The 26702-nt window shown below is 66.5% G+C and overlaps 8 protein-coding genes across 8 annotated transcripts; 4 read left to right on the top strand and 4 right to left on the bottom strand.

Annotated features, from left to right (window-relative positions):
• The first annotated feature begins 127 nt into the window (after positions 1 to 127).
• On the top strand, positions 128 to 2672 carry EMIHUDRAFT_432679 (hypothetical protein). The gene is made up of 9 exons (XM_005767210.1): positions 128 to 711; positions 783 to 834; positions 901 to 1036; positions 1098 to 1349; positions 1433 to 1510; positions 1578 to 1628; positions 1708 to 1801; positions 1892 to 2099; positions 2167 to 2672. Exons 1-9 carry the CDS (start codon positions 198 to 200, stop codon positions 2519 to 2521), a joined length of 1740 nt encoding a protein of 579 aa, XP_005767267.1. The 5' UTR covers positions 128 to 197; the 3' UTR covers positions 2522 to 2672.
• Positions 2673 to 4843: 2171 nt separating this feature from the next.
• Positions 4844 to 5425, bottom strand: EMIHUDRAFT_55449 (hypothetical protein; the record flags this gene model as incomplete). The annotated part of the gene is made up of 1 exon (XM_005767211.1): positions 4844 to 5425. A coding segment is annotated over one exon (582 nt), but the record flags the coding sequence as incomplete, so codon positions are not given.
• Positions 5426 to 8633: 3208 nt separating this feature from the next.
• Positions 8634 to 10109, top strand: EMIHUDRAFT_432680 (hypothetical protein). Its single transcript, XM_005767212.1, has one exon. The coding sequence runs from the start codon at positions 8712 to 8714 to the stop codon at positions 9855 to 9857; it is 1146 nt and encodes a 381-aa protein (XP_005767269.1). The 5' UTR covers positions 8634 to 8711; the 3' UTR covers positions 9858 to 10109.
• Positions 10110 to 11301: 1192 nt separating this feature from the next.
• EMIHUDRAFT_96501 (hypothetical protein) lies at positions 11302 to 12340 on the bottom strand (the record flags this gene model as incomplete). The annotated part of the gene is made up of 5 exons (XM_005767213.1): positions 11302 to 11415; positions 11601 to 11623; positions 11666 to 11838; positions 11907 to 12052; positions 12143 to 12340. 5 exons carry the CDS (start codon positions 12338 to 12340, stop codon positions 11302 to 11304), a joined length of 654 nt encoding a protein of 217 aa, XP_005767270.1.
• A 2482-nt stretch (positions 12341 to 14822) lies between these two features.
• EMIHUDRAFT_432687 (hypothetical protein) lies at positions 14823 to 15660 on the bottom strand. The gene has a single exon (XM_005767214.1). It carries the CDS (start codon positions 15499 to 15501, stop codon positions 15022 to 15024), a length of 480 nt encoding a protein of 159 aa, XP_005767271.1. The 5' UTR covers positions 15502 to 15660; the 3' UTR covers positions 14823 to 15021.
• An 850-nt stretch (positions 15661 to 16510) lies between these two features.
• EMIHUDRAFT_432690 (hypothetical protein) lies at positions 16511 to 17310 on the top strand (the record flags this gene model as incomplete). The annotated part of the gene is made up of 2 exons (XM_005767215.1): positions 16511 to 16762; positions 16796 to 17310. A coding segment is annotated over one exon (251 nt), but the record flags the coding sequence as incomplete, so codon positions are not given.
• A 342-nt stretch (positions 17311 to 17652) lies between these two features.
• On the top strand, positions 17653 to 21692 carry EMIHUDRAFT_461628 (Selenophosphate synthetase; the record flags this gene model as incomplete). The annotated part of the gene is made up of 7 exons (XM_005767216.1): positions 17653 to 18299; positions 18868 to 19190; positions 19619 to 19767; positions 19814 to 20036; positions 20189 to 20313; positions 20384 to 20680; positions 20770 to 21692. The coding sequence occupies 7 exons, from the start codon at positions 17653 to 17655 to the stop codon at positions 21499 to 21501; spliced, it is 2496 nt and encodes an 831-aa protein (XP_005767273.1). The 3' UTR covers positions 21502 to 21692.
• On the bottom strand, positions 21664 to 26658 carry EMIHUDRAFT_461629 (putative Serine/threonine-protein kinase). The gene is made up of 13 exons (XM_005767217.1): positions 26236 to 26658; positions 26053 to 26121; positions 25943 to 25981; positions 25059 to 25139; positions 24346 to 24557; positions 23961 to 24262; positions 23671 to 23886; positions 23438 to 23581; positions 23259 to 23359; positions 23014 to 23094; positions 22375 to 22824; positions 22217 to 22300; positions 21664 to 22142 (listed from the first exon to the last, which is right to left on the bottom strand). The coding sequence occupies exons 1-13, from the start codon at positions 26635 to 26637 to the stop codon at positions 21807 to 21809; spliced, it is 2517 nt and encodes an 838-aa protein (XP_005767274.1). The 5' UTR covers positions 26638 to 26658; the 3' UTR covers positions 21664 to 21806.
• Positions 26659 to 26702: the final 44 nt, after the last annotated feature.

The following is a 26702-nucleotide window of genomic DNA, read 5'->3' on the forward strand; positions in this document are numbered from 1 at the left end:
TGTGGTGCTAGCCGTCGCCCACCCTCGCGCGTCTACCACTTCCTATCTCTCTCCGCAGTTTCTCACCAAGCAGACCAGGCGCACGGCACCATATAGGGTATTTTCTTCTAATAACCAAGGCTGGAAGGCATTCGCGCCGCCACCTCAACACTCGGCCTCTCGGTCGCGGCCGTCGACTCTCGGCCGACGGTCCGCCGATGCTGTCGAAGAGGAACCTCAGTCTTCTGCTGCTCCCGTTTGCAGGCGTGCCGCTGTTTCAATGGGCGCGCTCAATGCCGCAGGCGGATCTGCACGACAATTCTCCGCATGCACCAGATGCAGCTACTCTGGCGCTCATCGCTGCTCGCACACGCGCCACAAACGCAGCAGCTGGTCGTGCGGACGTGGCAAAGGTCAAAGCCGGAGGCGTCAGTGGTGGTGCCAGCAGCAGCAGTGGCGGCAGCAGTGGCGGCGGCAGCAGCGGTGGTGCCAGCAGCAGCAGTGGCGGCAGCAGTGGCGGCGGCAGCAGCGGTCGCAACATCTCCGGCGTGGCAGTGCAAGGGTGTCCCGCATCGCGCAAGCCGTTCCACGTGGTGCTGACCGCCACGGCGGACAACTACCAGTCATGGCAGTGCCGCATCATGTATCACCACTGGCAGCGCGTGCGGGACTCAGACCCGGCGGGCCGCTGCACCGAGCTGACCGGCTTCACGCGGCTGGTCGCGTCGCCAGGCCATCGGTTGGCCGGGCTCGAGGGAGGGGGAGCCGGAGCCTTCCCGAGCCTTGCGTGGTCCCCTTCCTAGGCGGCCGTCCGGACGGGCTCGAGGCGGAGATACCGTCGCATTTCACGCCCGAGTGCGGCTCCGCGGATGTTTCTCTCCCGTCGCTCGTCGGGGCCTTGACGCCTCCGCTGTGCGGCAGGTACGAGCCGGCCGACATCTCTCGCTTCCACGGCTACCGCGTCATCAACCGGCCCCGCAGCGTCACTTACTTCCTCAAGTCGGCCCGGTACGCCGCGCTGCAGGAAGAGTACCTCCTCGTCGCAGAGACGGACCACGTGCTGCTGCAGCCCCTCCCGAACCTAGACACTTCCTAGACACTTCCTAGACACCTCCTAGGACCACGTGCTGCTGCAGCCCATCCCGAACCGCGCCGAGCGCGGCTCGCCGATGGCGTACCTCTTCGGCTACATGGGCCCCAACCCGACCCACGCGCCCTTCATCAAGCGGGTCTGGCCGGCGGGCGGCGAGGCGGGCTACAAGCAGGTGCAGTCGATCGGCCCGTCGCCCGTGCTCATCCACAGGGCCGACCTCGAGGAGGTGGCAGGGCCGTGGAGCGAGACGGCGGTCAAGCTCAAGACGGACCCGCAGGCACGCACGCCACACCCTCGGCTGTGCGGTCGAGGTTGGGAGGAGCTGGTCGGGATGGCTGACAGCATTGATGATGCCTTCAGGCCGACCGCACCCTCGGTTGGGTGATCGAGATGTGGGGCTACTCGATCGCCTCCGCCTCCATCGGGCTTCGCCACCAGGTTCCCCGCGCCGTCCAGGTCGAGAGTCTGGTCCATACACGCAACGGCCGTCCTCTGCACACATCAGGTCTTCCGCGACTTCCAGGTCGAGCCGGGCGCCCTCTCCTCCGCCGCGCAGGCGCAGCTCTCCATCCCTCCTCCCCCCCCCCCACCATAGGTAAATATACACACACACACACACACCCTCCGCCCCGCAGCTGGACGGCTTCCCTCTCCGCTACTGGATCTTCCACTACACCTACCAGTTTGAGTACTACCTCGACGGCACCCCCTGCCAGCCGTGGACGATCGGCGAGCTCCGCCCCCCGACAAGCGCCCCCCCCCCACCCCACCCCCTTCTTTCCCAGCTCGCTCCTCACCACACCCATCCACTCACCCCAGGCGAGTTCTCCCTCGACAAGCGACACTTCTCCGCAGAGCCGCCGCCGTACCCGCTGCCCGACCCGCCGCCCGGCGCAAACAAGGCCGCCTTCTTCCTCGTCGGCGCCTTCAACGAGGCGATGCGCGCGCTCGGCACCGCGTGGCCGCGCCGGCAGCCCGCCCCCGGCTCGAGCGAGCCGCCGCTGCAGTCGGTCTACGGCCGCCGCAGGCTGTTCTTCTTCGCACGCGCGCTGTTCTTCCTCGCGCGACTCGGCCGTGTTTCTTTTTCCGCGTAGGCTCGACTGGTTTGGGCGGCACGCAAACGGCTTCGCGACGGAGCTGCGCACGATGCCGCTCATCAAGCGGCTCGTCGGGTCGGAGTGGGCGTGCGAGGACGGCTCCTCGCTGCAGCTCGGCGGCAATGGTGACGCGCGGTGGCGCAGCGGTCGCTCTGGCCGCTGGGGCTCGATGAACAACCCCGACTTGGGCGGCGCTTGTCCAGTCGGCGCGTGCATCTATGTCGATGTCAGCGGGAGCCACAACGTTGCAGTCAACGGCAGCTCCCTGACCGTTATGCGTCTATTCTACCGCACCGCGAGCGCGACGCCGGAGGTGGTGGCGCGCTGCCACCGCAGTGGAGGCGGGGCGTAGACTAGAGTTTCGAGAGCGCGGGAGATGAGAGAGAGTACGGTGTGGATCTCTCGTCGCACGTCGGTCTCGAGCCTGCTCGGGCTCGCACGCACGGTGTGTGCAGAGTGTGGCGAAGTGGATCGTTATTTTGGTACATGAGCCTCCGAGGTGTAAATAAAAAGGCGGCCTGGTAAGGTAGAGTAAGGACTAAGGTAAGGTAAGGCACGATGACACAACCCACAGGAATAACTACTTGTGTCACTAATGTTCGAACAAGCGGTCGTGTCGTGCACCTCGGGTGTTGGGGAGGTCGTGGGAGCCGCTCAGGACCATTTTGGGGGCGCAATTCGCCTGGTTTCCCTTGAACATGCGGTTTCGCCCCCTCGGGAGCGCCCACATAATCGCGCGTCCCCCCCTGTGGCGACGGTCTCGCGCACCTGCGCCAGACCCCACCGCACTAGCTACATAGATCGTCAGCAGTAGGCGTGCTCAGAGCCCGGATTTGGGCCCATTCGCCAGAGGGCTCGAGAATGGCCCCCGGCAACGTGCAGCTGCAGGCCAGAGGGCAGTGAGGTGAGGCCGAATCCGCAGTCGCACGAGCACCGCTGCCCCCAGCGGTGATCATGCATGGAGTGGCACGGCGGATAGGCCCGCCTGCGAGCGTGGAAGACAGTCGCGGGGCGTGAGGTCTCAATGTATCGCAGGCTAGGACCGGATACGGCGGCAGCGGGAGAGGGAGGGAAGCGTGAGCGGCGGGCGATGAGAGTGATTTCCCCGATCTCGCTAAAAATGGCCTAGTCCCCTCACGGGGGGCCGGGCGAGCACGCACCTCGCGTCTGAGCGCGAGTCGACGAGTGGTCGCCGAGAGATCGCCGAACAACGGTTCGTGGTGCGCACGCACTGCACAGCTGCGGGTTATAACTCGACTGCCGATCGCGCGTGCGGGATGTAAATGCAGCTTTCTGGCGCCAGGTGCACGGTGGCAGGGACTGGAGGCTCGGCCAAAGGGGAAGAGCAGTCCTCAATCGTCACGTAGAGGTCGCTAGACTGGATCCATCGAACTGCCTCACACCTGGAGCGGAGGCACATCAGGTCTTGCGGCACGCTCTCCGACAGATGCATGCCTTTTGAGCAAGCCCACGCGCCTCCACCGTCGCGTAGTATGCCAGCGGCACGCCGGTACGCCTACGAGTCGTGCGCGCTCGGCAGTAATCGGCGTTGAGACTGCCTAGTGCGCACATCGAGAGCGCCGAGTTGCCTTGCCGCGGGGTAACCGGCTCAAAGAGGTGGGGTTCGAGCGGCGCCTGAGCGCGTGGGAATGCGTAGTGGGCTTGGAATGAGACGCCTGGCGTGCATCGGGCTCGGACGGTGTCTGTTGTGAGCTCACCGCTCGACGCACAAACCAGGCGCTTTAGGCGCCCGCCAACTGGCCTCACGGTCGAGAGAGCGGAACGCGGCTCGCCGAACAGCAATACACGTGGCCGCACTACTATAGAGGTACGAACAGGTATGCAGATCGCGGCGCGCCGACTACTGGCACGGCGTCAGAGCCAATATTGACCGAGGGTGCCGACTCTCGCCGACCCTTCGGGCTCACACCACGGCTGGCCATCGCGTGAACAGGACGTGCCCTTCCGTTTTAAGGCAGTTCAATACCTTCCCCACGGGACACCAGGTCGATATCCGGCTCAAACATACGACCCCGCGGAACGCATAAGCCGCCCCGGCGCTGCCTCCGATTTCGGCCGTATCGGCCAGTTCGCTGGGGCGGCTTATGCGTTTCTCGCCAAAATGGTAAAGATGTCGAGCCAAAGCTGTCGACGCCGAGTTCGGCACCCGATTCGCCTTAAAACTGAAGGAGGGGGCGCGGCTCGGAGATGGCAAGGCACGGCGAGGGCAAACGTGCGGCTATTATGACGCGTTTAGGGGCTCCAAAACCTCCTTTTCAGTGGTAAGCGCCACCTGGCACCTCCGCGCCGTGCCCCCCAGCCGCGTGTGCGATCGCCCACGGATCCGGGGCGGGGGATAGGAGCCCGAAACGTCCACGCAAGTATGCTCGGCGGCTCGTCAGAATGGTTTTTCAAGCGTTGTGTCATCGTGGCGGTATAAGGTAAGCACATCCACACCCATTACACGATCTAAAAACTAGGCAGGAAGCTCTCACCTCTTGCAGCTGCAGCACAGGCACGAGCCGGCCGCGGTGTCTGAGAAGATGCGCGGGCCCATCTCGCGCAGCGCCTCGCGCCCTCGCGTCACCTCCTCCGCGGAGGGGGCGGGCAGCGGCGCCTCCTCGAACCGGCCGGCCTTATAGTCGGCCACCAGCTGCCGCAGGTCGTACCAGCCGCCCGGCGGCAGCGTGAAGCGGCCGTGGTCGCGCAGGTCGGTGCCGCACGCGGCGGCGGCGAAGACGGAGAGCACGGCCGCGTCGCCTCCGATGATCACAAAGTCGCCGCCTCCGTACGACGTCTCTATCTTTGCGATCGTGTTGCGCATGCGGCCAAAGACGTCGTTGACCGAGTCGCTCGGCGTGCCGTCCTCCGCCTCCTCCGCGGCCGACTCGACGTCCGCCGCGTCGATCCGGTGCAGGTACTCGGTGGCGGCCTGCAGGTCGGTGCCGTCGAGGGCTCCGAGGCCGCGCGCCTCTAGCCAGCGAAACTCGGGCTCCACGTCCCTGCGCGGCACCGACAGGCTGTTCGCGAGGATGTCTGCCGTCTGGCTCGCGCGGGCGCCGTTGTCGTAAAATATCACGGGGCTCGTGACGCCGCGTGCCGCCAGCGCCTCGGCCGCGGCCCGCACCTGCTCGCGGCCCTGCTCGGTGAGCCCTCGCAGCGCCGCTTGCTTGTTGATCGGGTTGCTGTCGACCATGCCGGCCGCCTCAAAGGTGGTCTCGCCGGGCCGGAGCAAGATGTAGCGAGCGCGCAGCCTGTCGAAGAATGGGTCCACAGAGGCGGCAACGCCAGGCGACGGCCGGAGGGTGGCGAGCGGCAGCGCGTGGAGCAGCAGCGCGCGCAAACACGCTTGCCTCCTGATCACTTGTGCTTGCGCAAGGCCGCCGCCGGCGAGCAGCTTTAGAGGCGTTGCGAGAGCGTGAGGCATATACACACACACACATACTCGTACAGTTGTACACTAGTACACATACGCCTTACTTCCTGCACACCCCAGTGCCAAAATCCACACTTTCTTATCTCACGCGGTCGAAAGAGCTACATACATTGAGTCTGAAATCGAAATTGGGTGCTCCTTGGGCTTAGGGGCCCCACCAAGGGGTCCGGCGAAAGAAAACTTTTTGCCGGACCCGGGATCAGCTGGCCGTGATGGTTGTGCGTTTACGTGAACACGATCGGCCGAATGCGGTCGGCTTGAGGTCGTCGGACCCCGCGACATAGCTTCGCCGTGGTCGAGTTAGTGGGGTAAGCCGCTGACGCCATACCCGCAGCTTGGCTCCCCGCGCAAACGACGGCCTCCAGACTTCCTCCGGCCAAAATTTTCTTCGGGGCGGCTGCGCCGCCCTGCAGACACCCCATTGGCGGCACCGAGCGCGAGTTTCCGACGCGCTCGTGACTGGTAACAGACACGGATCGGTCGCCGGTGGGCTCAGCCAATCGCCTCCAGCAAATGCTTCATCACACGGACGAGACGCGTTCGTTCGTTGCTGCGAGGCGGTCACCGAGCCTTCCTGCAAAGAGTTCGGATACGCCAGCCTGTTGTCGGCGTGATCGCCACTAGGCTTAGCTGAGGGTCAGGGATTCGGTGGTATAGCAGCCACTGCGCAGCACGCGAGCAACCGTACCCGGATGCGTGCCTTGTCCGCTCGGTCGGCGCGGCCTCCGTCCGTGGCAGGCTGCCGTGTCCGTGCCGTGGGGTGTCTGCGTGGCTCCGGCTCAGGTCAGAGGGCCCAGCGACTCGTCGGTTGGGTGTAAACGGGCATCCCCGAGTGGCTTCAAACCAAACAGGGTGTGAATAGAGCTGTCTTGATGGTGCTGAGGACGAAGCCACCTCAAACTTTGATGAAGCCGCGAGTTTTTATAGTTTTCATTAGCTGTGAATAGTTATTGCGCCCGCCGCAGCCCGCCCTATTCCACTGGGCACGCGCCACGGGCCACGAGAGCCCTGGAAGAGCCCAGCTGGCATGTTCTATCGCCCGGGTGGCGGGCTGTCTGCATACAGACGTCTCGTCGCCATGGCTGACGCACGACTGGTCCGACGTGCGGTGGGAGTTTGACCTCAGACAGGCCGTCGGTGTCGGCGGGCTGACGGCGGCCGCCGGAATCGCGATTCGCTCTGCCAGCTGCCAGCAGCCTCGTGTCGCGGCTCTCACAGGTGCAGCTGCCAGCAGCCTCGTGTCGCGGCTCTCAGCGGTGGTGATTGGTCTTTGCGCCGTCGCTCCACGGCGTCACCACCCATCCGATCTGCGCAGCTCCTGCAGCTCCTGCAGCTCCTGCTGTCAGTCTTCTACTCTCACTCGCCGCGCGCGGATTGTGCGTCGCACCAGCAGGACACATGCTCATGCAAACAGTGCGAGAACTTGGTTGCGCCGCTTAGTGGCGGCGCTGCTTTAGAGGAAGCGGCAGCGTGGGAAGCACAGCAGATGGAGGCGGCGCGGCATGCCAAGGAGCTGCAATCGCAGTACTGGGGGCGGCAGCGCCAGCAACGAGCAAGGAGAGACTGGCGGAGGTTGAGCGGCTGAGTGCAGCAAGGGGGCCAAGGGCAAGAAAAAGGAATGTGGCCGTGGGCGATACGGGCGCCGCTAGGCTCAACGAGGAGATGCTGTGCAGTTAGAGAGCTCGTAGCGAGCTCGATTTTGGATGAGAATTTAGATGAGAAATCCCTCAATTTTGAGAAAAAACGCCAAAAAATCGGCGCCTGCGGCGGGCCAGCCTCCGGCGGCGCCTGCGGCGGGCCGCTGGGGCTTCCTCCCCAGACCCCGTTTACACCCGAGCTATGCCCCACGACCTGAGCCGGAGCCCGTGAGAGACTGTGCGTTGTTTGAGGAGAGGATAGCTTGGTATTGCCTTCATATGTCGCAAAGACTCCAGATATAACTCTACGTGGCCACTATTTCTGATCTCGCATCCCAAAGATTCCAACCAGTAGGCTCACCGTCCCCGTGGTCCCGGTGAGCCGGCCGTCAACACCGTCGCGGCCGGCGCGGGGCCGCCGCTCACCTGTCCCGTCCTCCTGTGTAACCCTAGAGATGTGGTGCTGGGCAGGCCGAACATGCACAAGAAAATCCCGTGGAAAACGGTTAAAATGGCACCGATTTATACGATTTTCCGCGCGCTGCGCGCGCTGAGCACGGCCACGGCGCCAAAAAAGTGCTTGCCGGAGTCCGTTTTCAGTGGACGGACACCCAAAACGACATTTGCATCGGCCGGGCGGACAAGTTTAGTGCCTGGGAGCCCCCTTTAGAGCCTTCTAAGCCCTTCCTGCTACTTTTTGAGCTCGGGTGCGCTCTGCGATGATGTGAAAATTGTGACCAAAATCCGCTGTGATCAAGAGGAAGTAAGCTCGTACAGTCTGTTGCGGGCATTAAGAAAACAGGGCATTAAGAAACCACGCCGAGCGATTTCCGCAAAAATCTAAGAAACCACGGCGCGCCGCAGGCGCGGCCCCAAGAAAGGGCCCACACACGAGTGTGAACAGGAGCCCCGCTCAAATTTTCTTCCTTCGCCTGCGGCGCGCGCACTTGTCATTTTGCCCAAGTCTGCGGTGTTCTGGGCGGTGTGGATGGAGGTGTGTGCGTCTTCCTGTCATCCCAACCACTGCTGACTGGGAGAGAGAGAGAGAGATTTTGTTTTGTTGTTTGCTGACTGGCGCATCGGTCCATTGTCATTTTACCTAAAAATTCCTAGATCCCGGCTGACCTGCCTGACAAAACAAAATGGTATTGCTAAAAATCTCTCTCTCTCTCTCTGACCTTGGGTGCCGGCCGGCCGAAGCTAAGAAACCACGGCGTGGGGTGGGTGGGGTGGGTGGAAAGGCTTAGAAACGGCGGCGTGCCGCGGGATCCTGTTTTCTTAATGCCCGCAACAGACTGTATGTGTTGTCTGAGCGGCCGGGGGGGGGGGGCGGTAGGTAACAGAAAATAAAAAAGAAAAACGCGACCAGTGAGGGCGCACGACTTTCTCGACGACTGTCCCTGGCCGTGTCCTCGCTCTCAGTTCGCACTCTCCACCTCCGACCTGCTCCACCTCCGACCTGCTCCGACATGGATCCTATGAGGCGGCCCGCTCTCGACGCCCTCAACGACGCCCGACACGCGGTCCGCAACGACGGCGAAGCAGAGGTCGTCACCACATCGCACGCTTTAGCGCTTGCGCTGGGTGTGGCGAAGCCCAGTCGCCGCACGGTGCGTGCGGTCCAGGCGGTCGTGGCGCGGCTTGAATTGCCTGGATCGTATCTGCGCGACCAGGACGCATGGGAGGCGCACGGCGTGACCCGCTCGGCCTACCTCAAATGGAAGCAGCGCATCCATGCCGTCGCTCTGCAGGCAGCAGCAGACCAGTTGGGTGAGACCGACCTGCTCGAGTTCACGGCGGCGCATGCAAGCAAGCCCACCGTTGGCTGCTTTGCGATGCCTGACTCGGCGTGCGAGGCCGAGATGGTCCGGGCCAACCGCGAAGCTGCGCTGCTACTGCACGAGCACGCACGGGGCTTCATCTTTCGCAACCGCGGAGAGGCGACCTACGAGGCGTGGGTGGCGATGCTACATCCCGAGAATGTGGCACTCGACTCGCGGCTCAAGACCGAGGGGTGCGAGCACCAGCGCATCTGGGAGTCGGCCCTCGCCTCGGCCGCCTCGCAAGCGGCCGAGCCGCTGGGGCTCGTGGAGCTGAGCGTGCTTTCAGCCTTCAGCCTGGCCGTCCTCTCGGTCGACGTGTCACTCAGCCTTGTGGACGCGCTCCTCACGACAGGCGCCGCCGCCGCACGAGAAGGGCGCGTGGGGTGCACGCCGACCGGAGCTTCCCCGTGCAGCGCCGCCGTCCTCCTCCCGCCGACGCTCGTCGCCGCGAGCATCGAGGCGGCTCTCGAGATCGGCTCTGCTGCGACACTCGCTGGAGGCACGCTCGCACTCACCGCCGTCACCGTGCTTGGCGGCCTCACTCTCGCTCTCCTCGCACTCTCGCCCGCCGCCGGCCGCCACGCAGCCTCGCGCCTCCGCTCGAGGGGCCCGCGGCTCCGGCGGCGTTTGCGCCTCATGCCCGAGCGCCTTGCGGCAGCGTTTGGTTTGGCCTGCCGCCCGGACGGCGTCCGCGTCGTTGTGCCGGTGGCTGTGGCAACGCCGGTGGCGCCAGCGGTGGACCACCGCCAGCTCCTGGCGACCGTCGAGGTCGTCAAAGACGCTTCCTGCTAAAACAGGTGCAAGAGGTCTGTGCCGCTAAGTACTGGATCGCCGCCCGCACCATGTCGAACACGTCCCGAGCTCCCGACACACGCGGCCTAGTAGGCGTTTGAAAGGAGGGAGGGGAGAGGGCGGCCGCGTGTCCCTCTACGTTTGTTATGTAGATCACTATCTGTGCCGTCGCGCGGTCGGTCGTCATCGACGTCGTGACGATGGCGGGCCGGTGTATGTGTCATGTGAATTCAATTCATGTAGTAAATCTCATATCCTTAGGGTACCCCTAGGCTTAAAAGGGTGGGCCCTGGGGCGCCTGCGGCTTAAACGGCTTAAAGCGGGCCATGGCCCATTTTAAGGCTGCCTGGGCCGCCGATTCCTTAAACGGTCTTAAACGCTTAAACGCGGTGCGGGAGAGCTCCCGAGGTCGATGGTCCGGGAGGCTCCCGGTAAGACGCCGGAGGCCGGGAAGCTGGCTACAGTCAGCTAGCACGCGCCCCCTATGCGAGTATGGCTCCTGCCAGTGCACCAGACTTACAGATGTGTCTTCAGAGGCGGGTTGTGCCTAATAACGGCAGTATTGGAGAAAACGGCGCGGAACCCAGCGCGACGGATGCCGGCGAGGCCGATTTTCTTAAACGGTCTTAAAAGAGGGACCCCCGTGCCTCCTCATTTCTTAAATGGCAATCTAAGCCTCCAAACCTCCTCATTTCTTAAAAGCCCTTAAAAAATCCGGCCCTCAGAATCCTAGGGGTACCCTAAGCTCATATCGTTCGCACACCCCGCTCTCCAAAATTCCAGCGTGTAAAAAGCAATTTGGGGATCATGACGTTGTTGAGGCGTCGTTTCCAACGAGCAATTTGTGTGTTTGATTGCTCTCGGTCGCTCTCGCCGTACGCTGCTCGCTCGCTGCATGTAAGGTTGGGTGGTGTGAGACGGCATGGGCGCGCGGGCGGGGGCGCGGCGGACCGAGATTATCTCGGTCCATCGAGAGAAAGTCCGCCGCGGCTCTCCTGTGCGGATGAGTTCTGTACACGACGACCGCGCGAAGACACGTACAAAGCGCGGCGCTGCAAGAAAGAACGCACCCCCCCACCCCGACTCCACCACGATACATCCACCCAAGAGAGCCCACGCGCAACATTGCGCTCTGCGGCGCGCAGGAACAGGAAACGCAGCCACACATCCACACCCAACGCATACACAGATAGAAGACTGAGTCCCACCCCTCCAAACTCCAGCAGACAGGCACGGTCTCTCGCGCGCGCTCAACTCGGCGCACTCTCCGGGCACAAAAAAGGCCCGCAAAGCTGCGGATGAGTTGATCCCAACAAGAGCGGCGAGGCTCGGCGAGCTCGCGCGTAGCAGCTCGCCACCGGAGCAAGCGCCACCCTGGTTCAGATCGAAGGCCCGCGTTGCCGCGCAGCTCTCCCGTCAGGTGACCTGAGCCGAGCGCAATCGCTCAGGTGGCCATGTCCTGCGTGTCGACGCACAGGAAGTTGTCGATATCGTCCGCCACTCTGAAGTAGAGCCAGCGTCCGTCGAAGTCCACGCCGTTCACAGCCGGCGTGGGCACCTGCGCCAGCTGGGCGTCGAACAGCGTCGCCGGTGATGCTCCCGCCAAGGCCATGGGAATGGCCACCGCCTCGCTGGTGAACGCAGACAACCCCCCGCTGCTGTCAAAGCTGCTGCTGCTGCTGCTGCCGCAGCTCACACCCGAGGTCATCGCGGGCGGAACAACGCCGACAGCAGCCGCCTGACGTGCTTGGACGGTGCGAGCGCGCCTACACATCGGCCGGCGGTGTGAGGCCGTGGGTGGGATCCACCTCGGACGGGAGCCCCCCCGGCGCGCTTAAGCTGCAAGCTGGCGCCACCGCGAGAGGCGTCCTCGCCCTCCCGCTTGGCATGGGTCCGCTTGTGGCGCGCGAGGTGGCCGGATTGCGCAAAGGCGGCGTCGCACAGGTCGCATTTGAATGGCCGCTCCCCCGTGTGGATCCGCCTAACGCGTGGGATAATGGTGGTGAGGGCGGGAGCCGGGCGGGGGTGCAGACGCGCCCGGGCGCGCACTGGTGCTCTGTGAGGGCACCCAGCCGCTTGAAAGCGCCGCCGCAAATGTTACATTTGTGCGGCCGCGCCTCCGGAGTGGCCACCGCGCTGCCGACCACAGCAGGCTGCTTGGCCCCCCCTGCCCCCTTTGCCGCCTTCTCAACCACCTGTGGACGCGAGGGGAATCGCGCGGAGAGGGGGTGGGTTGCCAGCCCCCCGGGCGCATCGGCGTGGGTTGCGCAGCGCAGCACACACACCTTGCGGTGCTCAGCGACGCGCCCGGCGTTGCTCCTCCTCGGCCGCGTCGTCGCACTCCATGCCGACTTCTCGCTCGCGATCATGACCGCCACGGCGAGGCAAAATTCGCCGCAGCCGAAAAGCTCATAAATCGGTAAAGAGCCGATCGCTCGCCACTCTTTCCGGCGGCCCGTAGTTTTGGGAAACTTAGGGGGCATCCGTTGCATCTCCAATTCCGGTTAAAAAGGCAGGCGCGTCTTTTGCGTTTGATGACTTTCATACCTATTGAGTGCGCGATGATACGACCAGGATACGACACCCCGCCCGCCCCTGGGCTCTGTCGAGCTGGGGCAAGGTGGCGCGCGTGGGAGAAGTGGATGGATAAGAGGAAGGGGGGGAGGGAGGGGGAAGGGGGGGGGGGGGGTCAAATGTTCAATATGTGCGTAAGAGCCACACACATTGAATATGGTACGGGGAGCGGATTTCGGGGGGGGGGGGGTCAGCGTCTCCCTCTGACCAGAAGATTTGAGAATGTGCTAGTATGAGCCCGCTGCCCGCTGGCGGCGTAGCGCTCTTCCGCAAGTAACGTAGCGGTTTCTACCATGACGTAGCCGTGTGATTGATTTCATCACCACGCATCTCGGGATCGCACCTACCTCATCGCAAACCTTCTCAGCTCGACCTTCGGGTATGTTCATAAGAGCCATGAGAGAGAAGCGCGCACTGACACTGAAATTTTACGCCTTGTGCGGCTCTGATTGCCATGATTGTGGTGGTTACGGTAGCAGGCGGCAAGTTTTCGTGGTCCGTTGCGCTGCAACGATGATGAACAGTACCCTCTGCTGGCCAATGTGGAGGGGCAAGTCAGCGCCTGAGACTAGTGGGGTGGCAAGCCGCGTCCGCCTCGACGGCACGACGCCGGAGCCCAGGAAATCAAAGCCCATCTCGGAGCCCAACGCGATGCCAGAATCGGCTGTAACGCTTCCCGCTCGGAAAGTCACCGTCGACGCAAAGACAAGGGAGGATGTGCTCTCGCTTTGCGCCGGAGGAATCTGGTGATCTTGGGCCAAAATGAGGAGAGCGCAGCTGCGGGGCGCGCAAACGATGCATATGTTCATTGTCTCGCCGCCTTTCTAGTTGCGGCTGCCCCCGGTGTGACCACGTCAGGTTTTTGTGAAGATGCAGCGCTGCACTATCAGCATTCGCAGGGCCGCCCGCTTTCGTATGGCTGACCGCTAGGCTAACCGCATGCGCTTGCAAAGCATAGTGTTGCATGGCGGCGGCAGGAATTTCGCCGACCACGAACCAGCCTCGAGAACCAGCCCCCCGCACAGCCACAGGCACAGCCTGTGTGATCTCATCTTCCTGCAGGGGGAAGTAAGGACGGCCACCTCGTTTGTTTTATCATCGATGTGTTATTATCTTGAGTTGTGACACAGATCATCTCCTGACAGATCCAGCGAAAATACAGTCCACTGCCCCCGGTGCGCGGTGGCGCAGCTGCCGGCAATCCCCCTTCCTCTGCCACCGCCGCCGCGTAGCGAAAGGCGCAGTCCCAGACGTCTGGCCGCTGGCTGCCCGCTCCTTCGCTCATCAATCACACAGTCAGCGGGACAGCGGCGCCGGCGGGGTGTGAGCGCCAGCACCTGGCCAGCACACGGGCGTGACCTGTGATGTCTAATTTCAACAAAAGAAGGGAGTTATTGCGAGATGAGCAGCTGGCATGGAGACGGGTTGAGCCATGGAACAGTGGCCAGGGGCGGGGCTTGCATTTTTGCCGTCGCCTGTCGCCGCTACAGCGCAGCACACCTATTCTTCTCAGAGAGAGTTTGAGCAATAGCCCTTAAAGAAAGAAAGAAAGAAAACAGACAACCCAAGGGAGGGATGGGAGGACGGCACGCCGCCACCACACAGGGATTTTAAGGAGAGGTGTGTGGTGCGCTAGCCGTCGCCCACCCTAGGGAGTCTGCCTCTTCCTATCTCTCTTCGCAGTCTCTCTCCGAGCAATAGCCCTTCTCTTTTCTCGCGTTTACCTCCGTTTTCTTTCGCCGTTACAGGTTTCGAAGTAACTTGAAGCCCGAACGGTGTCATTTCCTCGAGCGCCGGATAAGCGATTCACACGAGGGCCGTGACCACGTGTTTCTCGGTTCGTTGTAAAATTCTGGGCTCGCCCTCGCCCGGCCCAGCGCTATGCCGGCGCGTTCGCTAGAGGCTGCTGCCGCAGAGCGGAGGCGCGTGCGTCGCCTCGCTATTCTCGCGGCGAAGTAGCTGCCGCCGCCGAGACGCGACGCGGCGTCTGCCGAGGAGAGAGAGCCAGCGCGGCGGTCGCCGACGCCGCCTTCGAGCTGTGTGCCACTTCTCGGCTGCACGAACAGCTCTGCGCGGCAGCAGCATCAGCAGCCGCCGCACCGCCACCCGCCTCGCGCCTGTCGCGGCCGGAAGGGAGCACGCCGACGCTGCCGTGGTACCGAGGGCCGGAGCCCGACTCTCGTACAGTCGAGCGGCTCCGAGGCGAAGCGCTGACACCACAGGGCATGGGAGAGCGCGCCTCGAGGCCGGCAAGTGCGCGTACGTGCCGCGCGGTCTTGGTGGCGCGAATTTACTGTGCATCGGTAGACCTTGTGCGAGCGCGTGTGTTCATCACACAGCCACAGCTGTCGCGAGTCCACAGTCAGCGCGACAGCTAGAGAGTGTGTATTGTAAGTTCGCAAAGAGAATGATTAAGAATGCACGCGTCCCCACGCACACATGCACACGCCGACCCGCACGCACACGCGTACCCGCGCACTCGCGACTGGCGACAATCCAGACTCCGCGCGCGACCGGGAAGAGCGAGGACCGAAGAGACTCCGAAGAGCAACAGCAAGAGGCGTGTCACAGAGCCAGCCCTCTCACACGCTCACACCAGCACGCCGCCCTCGTCCTCCCCCACGCACGCCATACACTCAAACTCCGCCGCGCAGTCCGCGCAATCGGGGTCGGGGCACATGTGCATGTCGCGAGAGGCAAAGGCGCCCGGCGTGGCGGCCACGCTTGCGGCTGCCGACGGCAGCGAGGCGTTGTCGGGCCCCGCGCTCTCTGCCGCCGCCGCCGCCCAACCCGCCGCCTCCGCCAGCGCCTTCTCCCTCGCCGCCTCCTCTGCCGCCTCAGCCACCGCCTCGGCCTCCGCCTCTGCCGCCGCATCCGCCGCGCGCGCGGCACGCAGCCGCTGCCTGAGCTCCTCCTTGTGCGACTCGGTGAACGTGCCGCTCTGCATCAGCTCCCGCGCCGCCTCGTCGGCCATCGGGTAGAAGTAGTGGACGTCCCACTCGTAGGTGCGCGCGTCGACCCACGCCTTCTTGCGCGGGTTGTCGGCGCCGAGGGCGCGCGTTTCGATCATCTCGACTAGCTGCGCGTCGAAGCAGTCGCGGCAGCCGCCATAGGCGCCGCCCTCGCGCCAGATCGGGTGCCGCGACGTGCAGCCGCACAGCCAGCCGCGCTCCGCGCGGCTCTCTCGGAGGTCGCTCTTCAACTTCTCCTCGATGAAGCGGCGCTGCTCGGACGACTCGAAGTTGACCTCGTCCGCGGCGGTGCCGTACTCGCCCTTCTTGACGAGGCCGTCGATGAAGTCGTCGCACTTGTCTTCCGGGATGGTCTCCTCGAGGCGCAGCCGCGCGTGCAGCGACGCGAGGAGGACCGCGTGCACCTCGGCGTCCATCTTCTGCGCGGTGAGGGCGAAGCAGAGGCGGCAGGTGCGGAGCTCCTTGGTCGTGTACCAGTGGTCGAAGCGCGAGGCGTGGGAGTACGTCGGCCACGCGACGCTCGGCCAGAGGGAGATGGCGGGTTGCCAGTGCCTGATGTAGAGCTGCTCGAGCTTCCCCGCAAGGGTGAGGGGGGGACATCGGCACATCGCCGGGTTTGACCATCGGAAAACAGCCTCCAGCATAACGTTTCGGGTGTCGAGAGGAAACGCTCGGCGGTGTTGTTGGTTCGGCCACATGACCGGAGAGCAGCCGCAGCATGGTGCGGCTGGGGATCGCGGAGGAGAGGGCCTCGTGGTTGGCTCAACCCAGCCCGGCGTGACCGCCATCGGCCCACTTCCACCTTCCCAACAGTGGCCGCTCACGCCACGCTTCGCCTTTGGGCACCGTGGCCACGGTGCTTCGCCTGGTCTCCAAGGCAATCGGCCTGGAATGGAGGCGCATCGGCAGTCCACGACCAAGCGGCGTCGCGAACAGGGCGGCATGAAGAACGTGGCGGCCGAGAAACCAGTGCCAAAATGCGGCCAGCCGCACAAGTTGAGTAACACAAACACCGAAGCTGCAGGCTGTGGCTGCAGCCAGCACAAAGGACAGACAGCCCCACAACACACGCCTCTCCACGCACCACACGCTCCGCCAAGCGCGCCTCGCCCCGCAACGCGGCGCGCAAAGGCGCCGTGCACGTACACGATGGACTGCCGCCGCTCCGGCACCGACGGCCCGACCGACTCCACCCTGAGCCGGGTGCCTGCTCGGCAGCGTGTGGTAGGTGCACGGTGGGCGGCGGCGGGAACGGAGCCGCGGCTGGAGTGAAGGGCGAGCCGCCGCCGCCGCACCACCACCACCAGCGACGATTGTTCGCGGCTCGCCCCCGCCGCCAGGCGCCGGATCGGCAGTGAGGCTCGCGGCGGCGCAGCGTAGGCGCGCCTAGAGCCACACGGGCCGCCGACAGCCCCCCCCCCTCCTTTCATGACGGTCGCTCTCGCTGTCGGCCGATGAACCCTCGCCGCCACCGCACCAGCGACACCAGCGACACCGGCCGCGGCTCGCCTCCACGCGCCGGCTCGGAAGAGGGGCTGTCGGCGGCGCAGCAGAGCGGCTCGCCTCGGCGCTCGAGCCGCCGACAGCCCCACTCCTCGACGTGACGGCCGCTCCCGGAGCCAGCCGGTGCGCGCCCGACCCACGCCCCCTCTCGCACCCCTCCGACCCCCCCTGCGCGGCGCACCTATCCGCTGTGCGCCGGCTCGAACGCCTATCGCCAAATCGCGACGTTTGAGCGCAGCGCACGAGTCCCACACGTCACGCGCGCGCAGGAGAGCTTGCGGCGGTGCTGTAGCGTGTACTCGCCGAGGGCATCGCGCCGAAAACCCCGCGCGTTCCGCCCCAGCAGAGGCTGCAGCCGATGCGACAAAAACACCACTGTAAAACGGTGAGTACTTGGGGTTGAGTGGGCTTGCTTGCTCCCTTAGCCGGGAGCAAAAATGCAAGAATTTTCCGATGTTGTGGTACGTCACACGAACGAACGAAAACCAGTCTTTCTTGAGCGCAGCCGCGAGCGAGCGGACGGAGCAAACAAAGAAAGAGGCAGCGTCGCGCATGCTTTCGCGTAGCGGACTCCTCTATAGTTTTTCTCTTTTTTCTAAAAACGAAAGTAGGGACCCTGCCGTCCGTCTTCTAGTGAGCGATGGCGGAGGACTCGTCCGATGGCGAGGCACTCTCCTAGCAGGCGAGCGGAATAAAGAAAGACGCGTGCGTGTTGCTCGTCCGCCATCGTGGCAGCGGCTGGTCCGATGCTCCTGGTTCGACCCACGCTCGACGCTGCCTGGCCGGCCATCGCCGCGCTAGGCGCCGTAGGCGCCATCGTTGCAGGACCGCGGCTGGCCCGATGGGCCGCGGTGAGGCTGCAGCTCTTGTTTGTGCACATCTCGCTGCTCCGTCTGTCAGAGGGCGGCTCCGTCTTCTCTTCGTGGCGCGGCGTTGCCGCGTGGCCCCTGGTGCAGTACGAACTGTTCAAGCTCCTGTCGCTCGAGGCCTCGCATCGCCTCGACTCGTTTGGTCACGTCGACACAGGCGTCAAGCGGGGCGGCGGGAGGCGCTGGTGGTGGCCGTTTGCCGCGGCAGGAGGCGGCGGCGGGATGGGCGGCGGCGGCGGGATGAGCGGCGGGATGGTGATAAAGGACCTGGTCCTCGTCGGCGGCGGCCACTCCCACGTGCACGTCCTCAAGATGTTTGGCATGCAGCCGCAGCCGGGCGTGCAGCTGACGCTCATCACGCGGGACGTCGACACGCCTTACTCGGGGATGCTACCAGGGTACGTGGCCGGCGCGTACTCGCGGCGAGAGTGCCACATCGACCTCGCGCGGCTCGCGGCCTTTGCCGGCGCGCGACTCATCCACGCCGAAGCGACCGGCGTGGACACTCGCGCCAGGCCGCCTCAGTTGCCCTTCTCCTCTCTCCTCTCTCCTCTCCTCTCGCCCTCTCTTCCCTCTCCTCTCTCCTCCCTCCAGCCGCCTCTCTCCCATCGCCTCTCTCTCCCACCGCCCCTCTCTCCCACCGCCCCTCTCCTCTCTCCTACCACTCCTCTCCTCTCTCCTCGCCGCTCTCTCCCGACCCGTCTCCCTTTCGTGGAACCTTCCGCGAACCGTCTCCCCAAGGCTCGTCCACCTCGCCGGCCGCCCCTCCCTCCCGTACGACGTCCTCTCCATCAACACGGGATCGGCACCGAGGCGAGAGGACACACACGCACGCACACACACGCACGCACGCACGCACGCACACACACACACGCACGCACACACACACACACACACACACACACACACACACACACACACACACACACACACACACACACGCACAGCACAAAACACACGCACGCACACACACACACACACACACACACACACACACACACACACACACACACACACACACACACACACGCACACACACACACACACACGCACAGCACAAAACACACACACCATGCGAGCTACGGCCCCCAGGCCACTGCGCGAGGCGGCCGTGGCGCGCTCCGCCGACGCGTGCGTCACTCCGGTCAAGCCGATCGACGGCTTCTGCGCGCGCTGGGACGCGATCCTCGCCCGCACTTTCTCCGCCGCCGCCAACGCCGCGGCGCCGCCGGTGCGGGTCGTGGTCGTCGGCGGGGGCGCGGGCGGCGTCGAGCTGGCGCTGGCGATGGAGGCGCGACTGACGAGGCGCCACTCGCGGCGGGCCGAGGCCCGTCCCTTGAGGCGTCGGCTCGTTGAGTCAGGCGCGGCTAAGGCGCGAGCTAAGGTCGCGAGGGCGGGACGCGTCCGCGCTGCGAGTGAGCCTCGTCTCGCGTTCTCGCCGGCTGATGCCGCAGCACTCGGAGGGGGTGCGGGCGGCGTTTGAGCGCATCCTGGCCGAGCGGCGCGTCGAGGCGCTCCTCGGGCCGGGGGGGGGGGGGGGGGGGGATTGGTCGCTATGGCGCCGAGTTCGAGCGTCTGACCCGCCGAGTGGTTGTCGAGCCAGGCGCTGCTCGGCGAGGAGGTGGTGGCCATCGAGTCCGAGGGCGGCGGGGGCGGCGAGGGCGGCGAGGGCGGCGCTCTCCTCCGCTGCGCCTCGGGCCGCGAGGTGCCTTGCGACGAGGCGATCTGGTGCACGCAGGGCGGCGCCCCGCCCTGGCTTGCGTCCGGCGTGCTGCAGCTCGGCGCACGCACCCTGTGAACAGCTGTGAACAGCGTCTCTTCACAAGTGCGGCTGTGCACGCAGGCACGCCGCTGCAGCTCGACGAGCGCGGCTTCGTCGCCGTGGGAGAGACGCTCGAGTCGGTCAGCGCCGCCGCCGTGTTTGCCGCCGGCGACGTTGCCGCCGTGCTCAAGCACCCGCGGCCAAAGGCGGACGTCCTCGCTCGCGCGCAGGTCGTCTCGGGCCATCTTAGATGATCTCGGGTGATCTCGGCCGAAGGCGGGCGTCTTTGCCGTGCGGCAAGGGCCGCCCCTCGCCACCAATTTGCGGCGCAAGCTGCTCGGCAAGCCGCTGCTGCCCTTCACGCCGCAGGACCGCTTCCTGGGCATCATCGGCACGGGCGACGGCGGCGCGGTCGCCTCCAAAGGACCGCTCTGCCTCGAGGCGCCGTGGCTGTGGGGCACCTGGCGAGGGCTGGAGCTCGCCCGAGACGACCAAGGCTGTCCGAGACTAGGCGGCGTGGCTGTGGGGCCTCAAGGATTGGATCGACCGCACGTGGATGGCCGCGTACACGAGCGGCGAGCGGCAGACCGACGCAGCGCCCGCCGCGAGGGGGCCCCTCTCTCTCTCAGCCCTCTCTGGGCCTCCCCGCAGGCCTTCCGCAGATGGACGCCGCGCCAGACGCGAGCGCCGTGCCCGAGGTGGCGGCGGCGGCGGGCGACGAGGCGTTGCGCACGCTCTCGCACGCGTCGATGCGGTGCGGCGGCTGCGGTGCAAAGGTTGGCGCGGAGTGCTCTCGCGGGCCGGTCTCGGCTCCTCTCGGCTCATCTCGGCTGATCGATGGCGCAGGTTGGCGCGACGGTGCTCTCGCGGGTGATGGCGCGGCTGCGCGCGGAGGGCCATTTGCCCGAGGCGAGGCACCACACTGTCCTCGTCGGGCTCGAGGCGCCGGACGATTGCGCCGTCCTCGCGCCGTCGAGCATGCCGTCCGTCCACTCCGTCGACTTCTTCCGCTCCTTCCTGCCCGACCCCTTCGTGTTCGGGCAAGTGGCCGCCAACCACGCCCTCTCCGACTGCCACGCCATGGGCGCGCCGCCCGCCGGTGCCCTCGCGGTGGCGGTCGTCCCGTACGGGCTCGAGGCGAAGGTCGAGGCGCGCCGCTCCCGCAGAGGGGTGTGGCGGGGACCGCCTCTCGGAGCCTTCTCGGACCCGTCTCGGAGCGCCCCTCCCTCTAGGCGACGCTCTTCCAGATGATGGCGGGCGCCTGCCGCACGCTCGGCGAGGCGGGGTGCGCGCTACTCGGCGGACACACGTGCGAGGGCGCAGAGCTCGCCCTCGGCTTCGCCGTCATCGGGTACGCGCCCAAAGAGGCGATGATGCACAAGGGTGGCATGCGGGCCGGCGACGCGCTCCTCCTCACAAAGCCGCTCGGCACGGGCGTCCTCTTCGCCGCGGCGATGCGCGGCGCCGCGCCCGGCGCGGCCCTCGCCGCGGCGACCGAGGGGATGGTGCGCTCGAATGCGCCCGCGGCGGAGGCGCTGATCCGCCACGGAGGCAACGCGTGCACCGACGTGACCGGCTTTGGGCTGCTCGGCCACCTGCTCGAGATGGCGTCCGCCTCAAATGCGCGCGTCCGGCTGCGGCTCGGCGACGTGCCGATCCTGCCCGGCGTCGAGGAGTGCATCGGCCAGGGCATCTTCTCGTCGCTGCAGCCCGCCAACCTGCGGCTGCGGCGCGCAATCTCCAACGAGGCGCAGGCGGTGCAGCACCCCGCGTACCCCGCCCTCTTCGACCCGCAGACCGCCGGCGGGCTCCTCTCGTCGGTGCCGGCTGACCGGGCCGAGGCGTGCGTGCGGGAGCTGCGCGCTCTCGGTTTCACGTCTGCCGCGGTGATTGGCGAGGTGACCGAGGTGCTCACGCCCGAGGAGGCGTGCCCCGCGTCGCTCATCGACGTCGCCGTCGACTGAGTCCCCGCAGACTCGCTCCGACACCACTCTTCCCGCTGTGAGCTGTGCCCCGTGGGCGCAGGCAGGCGGAGATAAAAGACACGCGGCGGGACGCGCAGTGGCCAGCCAAAGTGGTTTCCGGGGGGGGGGCACGTGCCCCTGGCCTTGGTCGGGAATCATGGTTTATTTTTTAGCTGTGTGGGACTGGGTGCGACAACACCAAAATCCTTCGATCAGACGTATCGATACGGCTAGAGGGGCAGAGCTCTGTCTGGTACCGTGTGCGCGACTGCCGCGCCTCTCCGAAGCAACAACCCGCGACACTCTCACACTTCCGACTGAAAGCTAGCAAGGCTGTCCCTAAAGCTGTCGCGCAACGAGGATCGCCTCGAGGATGCGTCAAAGCTGTCGCGCAACGACTCGACGGCCTTTGGCGGCGCCGGCGGCGCGTCAAACTCGCCGTCGAGTAGCCTCGCGACGATGCTCGCGAGGGCCTCGGCCGAGGCCTTCTTGAGGAAGGGGTGCTGCAGCAGGTCGCCGGCGGCGGGCCGCTCGTTGGGGTCCTTGACCAGCGACGCGGAGATGAACTCGCGCAGCAGCGGCGAGGCGTCCGTCTCTGGCTTGAGCGTCGCGGCGGGGCCTTGGCAGATGTGCATCATCGCCTGGGGCGGCGAGAGGGCGAGGGCGAGTGAGGTGGGAGGAGAGGGGTGGGCGTGCGGGCGAGGTGGGCGGGCGCCTCGTAGACGGAGGAGGCGGAGTTGAAGGGCGGCTTCATCTCGACGAGCTCGATGGCGGTGATGCCGAGGCCCCACACGTCAACCTGGGGGGGGGGGGGGGGGGGGGGTGTCCCCGTGTCAGGGGGCCCCGGGGACCCGGGGACCCGGGGCATGACACCGGGCAGGCCCCCCGGGAAAAGGCAACAAAAGCCCCGGCGGGGGGCGGGGGGAACTGGCATGGGGGGCGCCCCCCCCCCTTGGGGTTGTAACCCCCCCCGGAGGGGTTGAGGCCGAGGCTCTCCGGCGCCATCCAGTGCGGCGTGCCGATCATCGTGCCGCGCTTGGACATGGTGTGCTGCAGCTGCGCCACCACGCCCAAGTCGGCGAGCTTGACGCCGCCGCGCGCGTCAAGCAGCACGTTGGCCGCCTTGATGTCGCGGTGGATCACCTTGCGCTCGACGTGCATGTACTCGAGCGCGCGCAGGACGCCGCGGCAGATGCCGGCGACGCACGGCTCGTCGAAGCCTCGCCCCACCTTGCGCATCACGTCGAGGGTCGAGCCTGCCTCGCAGAACTCCATCACCACCCACAGCGTCGATCGCATCTGGTACTCGCGCACAAAGGCGTCCTGGGCCGGGGCGATGGGGGGGAGTGGAGCGTGCGCCATCGAGGCCGAGGCTCGACGTGTGCCACGGTGCGGGAGCGGGCGGCGAGGTAGACACCGCAACACACACCGCGTACTCCCGGGCCTCCCTCGGCCGTGCCTGGGGCCTCAACCGTGGCTCAATCTCGGCAGCTCTCGCGCCTTGTACGCGACGATGTGCTCGCAGTCGCAGTTGCGCAGGATGCGGATCTCGTTCTTGATGTCCTCGCAGGTCGCGGGCTCGAGCGAGAGCACCTAAGGGGGGGTTGGCGGCGGGGAAGGGGTGAGGGCAGAGGTGGGGAGAGAGGGGAGGGCGGGAGGGCGTGGTGTAGGAGTTGACTCAGCGCGCCTTGACCTGCTAGGATCTCGGCTATAGATCTCAGCCAGATCTCGGCTTCATCTCGCGCCTTGACCGCCACCTCCTCGCCGCCGCACTCGCCCACGTACACCGACCCGTTGGCGCCCGTCCCGATGTGCCGGCGCAGCTTGGTCTCGACGCGCGCGCGCGCGCGGGGGGAGCCTAGAGTCAGCATGCCGGGCAGTAATGACTGGTGGACAGGACTAGGCCTCGTGCATGCGGGAGGGGGGCGGGGGCGGCCCTCGGCGGCGCTGGCCCGGCTGGCCCGGTGGTTTGGCCTGTCCTGGCGCGGCGAGGTGCCCGACGACGTGGTCGCGAGGGGCGACTCCGTCATCGGGTCGAACTGGGAGGGGGGGCCGTTGAGCGGCAGCGGCTTGGGCGTGCCTGCATTAGCTCGCCACTCGTGAGTAAGAATGCCCCCCTTCGACGTGTGCGGCCCGGCCTAGGGCCCGGGCGGGCGGCTTGAGGCGCGCCCGAGGCGTCGAAGAGCGCCGGGTGGAGGTACGGGTTGACTGGGTGCCTCGCGGGCGGAGGCGCGCCGCCGCCCCCAATCTGCAGCTCGAAGCTCGCGGGTGCCTCGCCGCGCGCCGACCGAGGAGTCGATCCGCCGGAGGAGATGACCTCTGCGGACTGGCGACGGCTGCCTCCGCGCGCCGAGAGCCGCGAGCTCTCGCGAGGGCTCCGCTCGCCTGCGGAGGGGTTGTGCTGCGGTGGAGAGGAGGCGCAGAGAAGGGAAGAGGGAGGCCTCGGGCTGCGCGCTCGCCCGCAAAGTAGCTCTCCGCCGAGAAGCGCTCCGAGTGCTCTCCCTCGCTGTCCGAGTCGGAGTACTGCACCCCCCTGCCCCCGGCCGATTGGTTCTCCGCCGAGTACCGCTCCGAGTGGTTCTCCGCCACCGCGGAGCCGCGCAAGTCCGACCGCCGCTGGTCCGACCGCCGCTGGTCCGACCGCCGCATGTCTGAGCGGCGCTGGCTCCCCCCTCCGCGCGGGGAGGGCGACAACATGTCCGACTGCCGCCTCGGCGGCGCGTCGCGGAGGGGGCTCTTGACTCGGGTCGGGATCGGGGACCTGCGCCGGTGCGGCACACACACACAGCCGTGAGAGGTGTGCGGGGCAGGCGCTGGAGGCGGGCGCGGCAGGGTCGCGGCCACCCTTCGGGGCGGAGTCCGCTCAGGTCGAGCTTGGGCGGCGGCCTGCCCGGCGGCGGCGGCGAGGCCTCCGACGCAATGGTCGAAGAGCGCACCCGCGTGATTGTGCGGGTAATGTTGACTTCTCGCTCCGCGTCCGAGTCGCGCTTGCTGAGGCCCGGGTCGACGGCGACCGCGACGGCGGCCACCGCCGGCTCGACCACATCGTCCGCCGCCTGACGCACTCGACACACGCATCAGACCGGGTAGACCGGGCAGAGCCTCGCCGGGGCTTGACCACGTGGGGGGTGGTGGGGGGTGTCCGCCCCACCTTCTTGCCGGCGCAGCAGCCTCCTCCTCCGCCGCCTGGTGCGCGCTTCGCCGGAGCGAAGGCCTGCGAGATGGCCTAGCAGAGCGTCCGCAGCAGGTACAGCCACATCCCCGAGAGAGGGGTAGCCGAGCTCTAGCCGAGCTCTGATTAGCCGAGCTCTGACTAGCCGAGCTAGAGCCGAGCTAGAGCCGAGCTAGAGCCGAGCTCGCCTGGCGCGGCGTGCGCGGCACCGCAGCGGCGCCGGGCACGAGCGTGAAGAAGTGCACCTCTCGGAAGGGGCGCTCCCCGACCAGCTGTGCGATCTGGCAGCCTGGTGTTCCGCATGAGCGGCGGTTAGGGAGGAGTGAGAGTCCGTCTGACGAAGACGCGAGCAGTTCTGGCAGCCGTTGAGGGCTTCTCCGTCGACCGCGACGACCCGCTCCCCGCGCCGCACGAGCCCATCCTCCGCCGCCGGCCCGTCGGGCACGATGGTGACGATGACGTTCGCCTACAGGAAGGCCGGCGGCGACGGCTCAGGAGGGGGGGCCGGCGGGCGCGCCCTCGCCCCGAATCGAGGGGGTGTGGCTGGCGCTCGCCGCGTCAATCTCGAGGCCGAAGCCCTGGTGGGGAGTGCGCCGGACAGGGACATGCCGCTCCTTGGCCTCGGGGACCCGACGCGGCGAGGCGAGCGCCTGGAGCGATGCACCAGTCGGCCCTCGGGCCAAGCAAGAGTGGTGGGAGGGGGGCGTCCTCAGAGGAGGGCTGCGCCTTGAACTCTGCCTCGGTCGGTGCGATGCCGGGGATACCGAGCCGCCCAGACATCGTCGCTCCGATCGGGTCCATCGGCGAGCTGAAGGTGCGCTCCTCGACGGGCGGCTGGGCGAGCGTGCCTGTGCGGGAAGGGGCGAGGGGAGGGTCGGGGAAGAGCCGTGTCGACGGGCGGGGCGGGGCAGCGTGGCGCTTGCCCTTTGGCGGGTAGGTTGCTCCGAGCGAGTTGCGGCTCGAGTGCGGTCCGTCGGGGGAGCTTGCGGAGGAGCGGCGGGAGGAGGAGGAGTGGCGGGAGGACCTTGCGTGCGGCGCGGCGGAGGAGTACTTTGGGGCGACCTCGGGGCCGGTGAAGCTGAGTGTGGGGGGGGGGGGGGTCGGAGGCGGGTCAGCTGGGGGCGCAGCGAGGGCGAGCGGGCGGACGAGCGGTGCGTGGTGCGGCAATTACAGTGGGCAGTGGTGGTGGAAGTGTCTCGGAAACTTCGCTCGCCTGAGCCGCGAGGTGTCGGCCGTTGCGAGGTTTGTTTTGGGGACGAGGCCGCGCACTCCCTCGCCGGCAACGCCGCTCTCGGGCCGCACGATGACCTACAGCAGGAGCTCACACACCGATGCGTGCGCCGCTGCCGGCACCTCTCGCTGGGCCGTGCTGCGGTGACCGACATCCAGCCGTTTGGGGGGGGAGGGTCGACGTTCATGATCACGTCGACGAGCTGGCCGCGCTTCACCTAGGGGAGGCGAGAGGAGGGCCGGGGTGGGGGCGAGCGGGCGAAGTGGGAGTGGAGGGAGTGAAAAAGGCGGGGGGAGATGGGTGAGTGGAGGGGGCGGCAGGCAAACTTTACCGTCACAGCGCCGTTCTGGTGCTGCCGCGGCGAGGCGACGTACTCCGAGGTCACGTAGGCGGGGAGGGTCTCCTCGCTCTCCCCCTCCTCGTGGCCCTGATCAAAGGAGCCCTCGAACGACGACGGCGCCGAGGGGAAGAGCTCCCGCGTCTTGCTCGTCGGATTCTTGACGCCGAGACGAGCAATCTCCTTCTTGGCGTTGTCTACCAGCTTGCCGGTCGTGGCGCCGCGCAGCTTGCCTGCGGCGACCTCGTCCAGCACGCCAACGAGCTTGTCGAGCACGTCCGCGTCCGCGTCGAGGCCCTCGATGCGAAGCTCCGAGGCGCGCGTCCGCGCGTCCGAGGCGGCCTCGCGCGCGCTGTCGCGGCGAGAGGTGCGCGTCGCGCGGTCCTCGCTCGTCATGAAGAAGGAGGTGGGCTGGATTCCTGCCGCGCCGGGTTTTCAAGGCGCCGATCTACCCGCCGTTG

This window comes from Emiliania huxleyi (assembly GCF_000372725.1).
Source record: "Emiliania huxleyi CCMP1516 unplaced genomic scaffold EMIHUscaffold_5, whole genome shotgun sequence".
Taxonomy (NCBI): domain Eukaryota; phylum Haptophyta; order Isochrysidales; family Noelaerhabdaceae; genus Emiliania; species Emiliania huxleyi.

Bases quoted from the DNA above. Each gene is read 5' to 3' on its own strand.
- EMIHUDRAFT_461629 (XM_005767217.1), bottom strand. From the start codon at position 26,637: ATGACGAGCGAGGACCGCGCGACGCGCACCTCTCGCCGCGACAGCGCG. The intron at 26,122-26,235 runs GTAAAGTTTGCC...CGCCTCCCCTAG, and splicing joins ACCAGAACGGCGCTGTGACG to GTGAAGCGCGGCCAGCTCGT. The intron at 22,143-22,216 runs GCGCCCGCCCAC...TCGCCGCCCCAG, and splicing joins CCGCCTCCTCCGTCTACGAG to GCGATGATGCACATCTGCCA.
- EMIHUDRAFT_432679 (XM_005767210.1), top strand. From the start codon at position 198: ATGCTGTCGAAGAGGAACCTCAGTCTTCTGCTGCTCCCGTTTGCAGGC. The intron at 1,350-1,432 runs GCACGCACGCCA...TGATGCCTTCAG, and splicing joins AGCTCAAGACGGACCCGCAG to GCCGACCGCACCCTCGGTTG. The intron at 1,511-1,577 runs GTTCCCCGCGCC...TGCACACATCAG, and splicing joins CCATCGGGCTTCGCCACCAG to GTCTTCCGCGACTTCCAGGT.
- EMIHUDRAFT_432680 (XM_005767212.1), top strand. From the start codon at position 8,712: ATGGATCCTATGAGGCGGCCCGCTCTCGACGCCCTCAACGACGCCCGA.
- EMIHUDRAFT_432687 (XM_005767214.1), bottom strand. From the start codon at position 15,501: ATGATCGAAACGCGCGCCCTCGGCGCCGACAACCCGCGCAAGAAGGCG.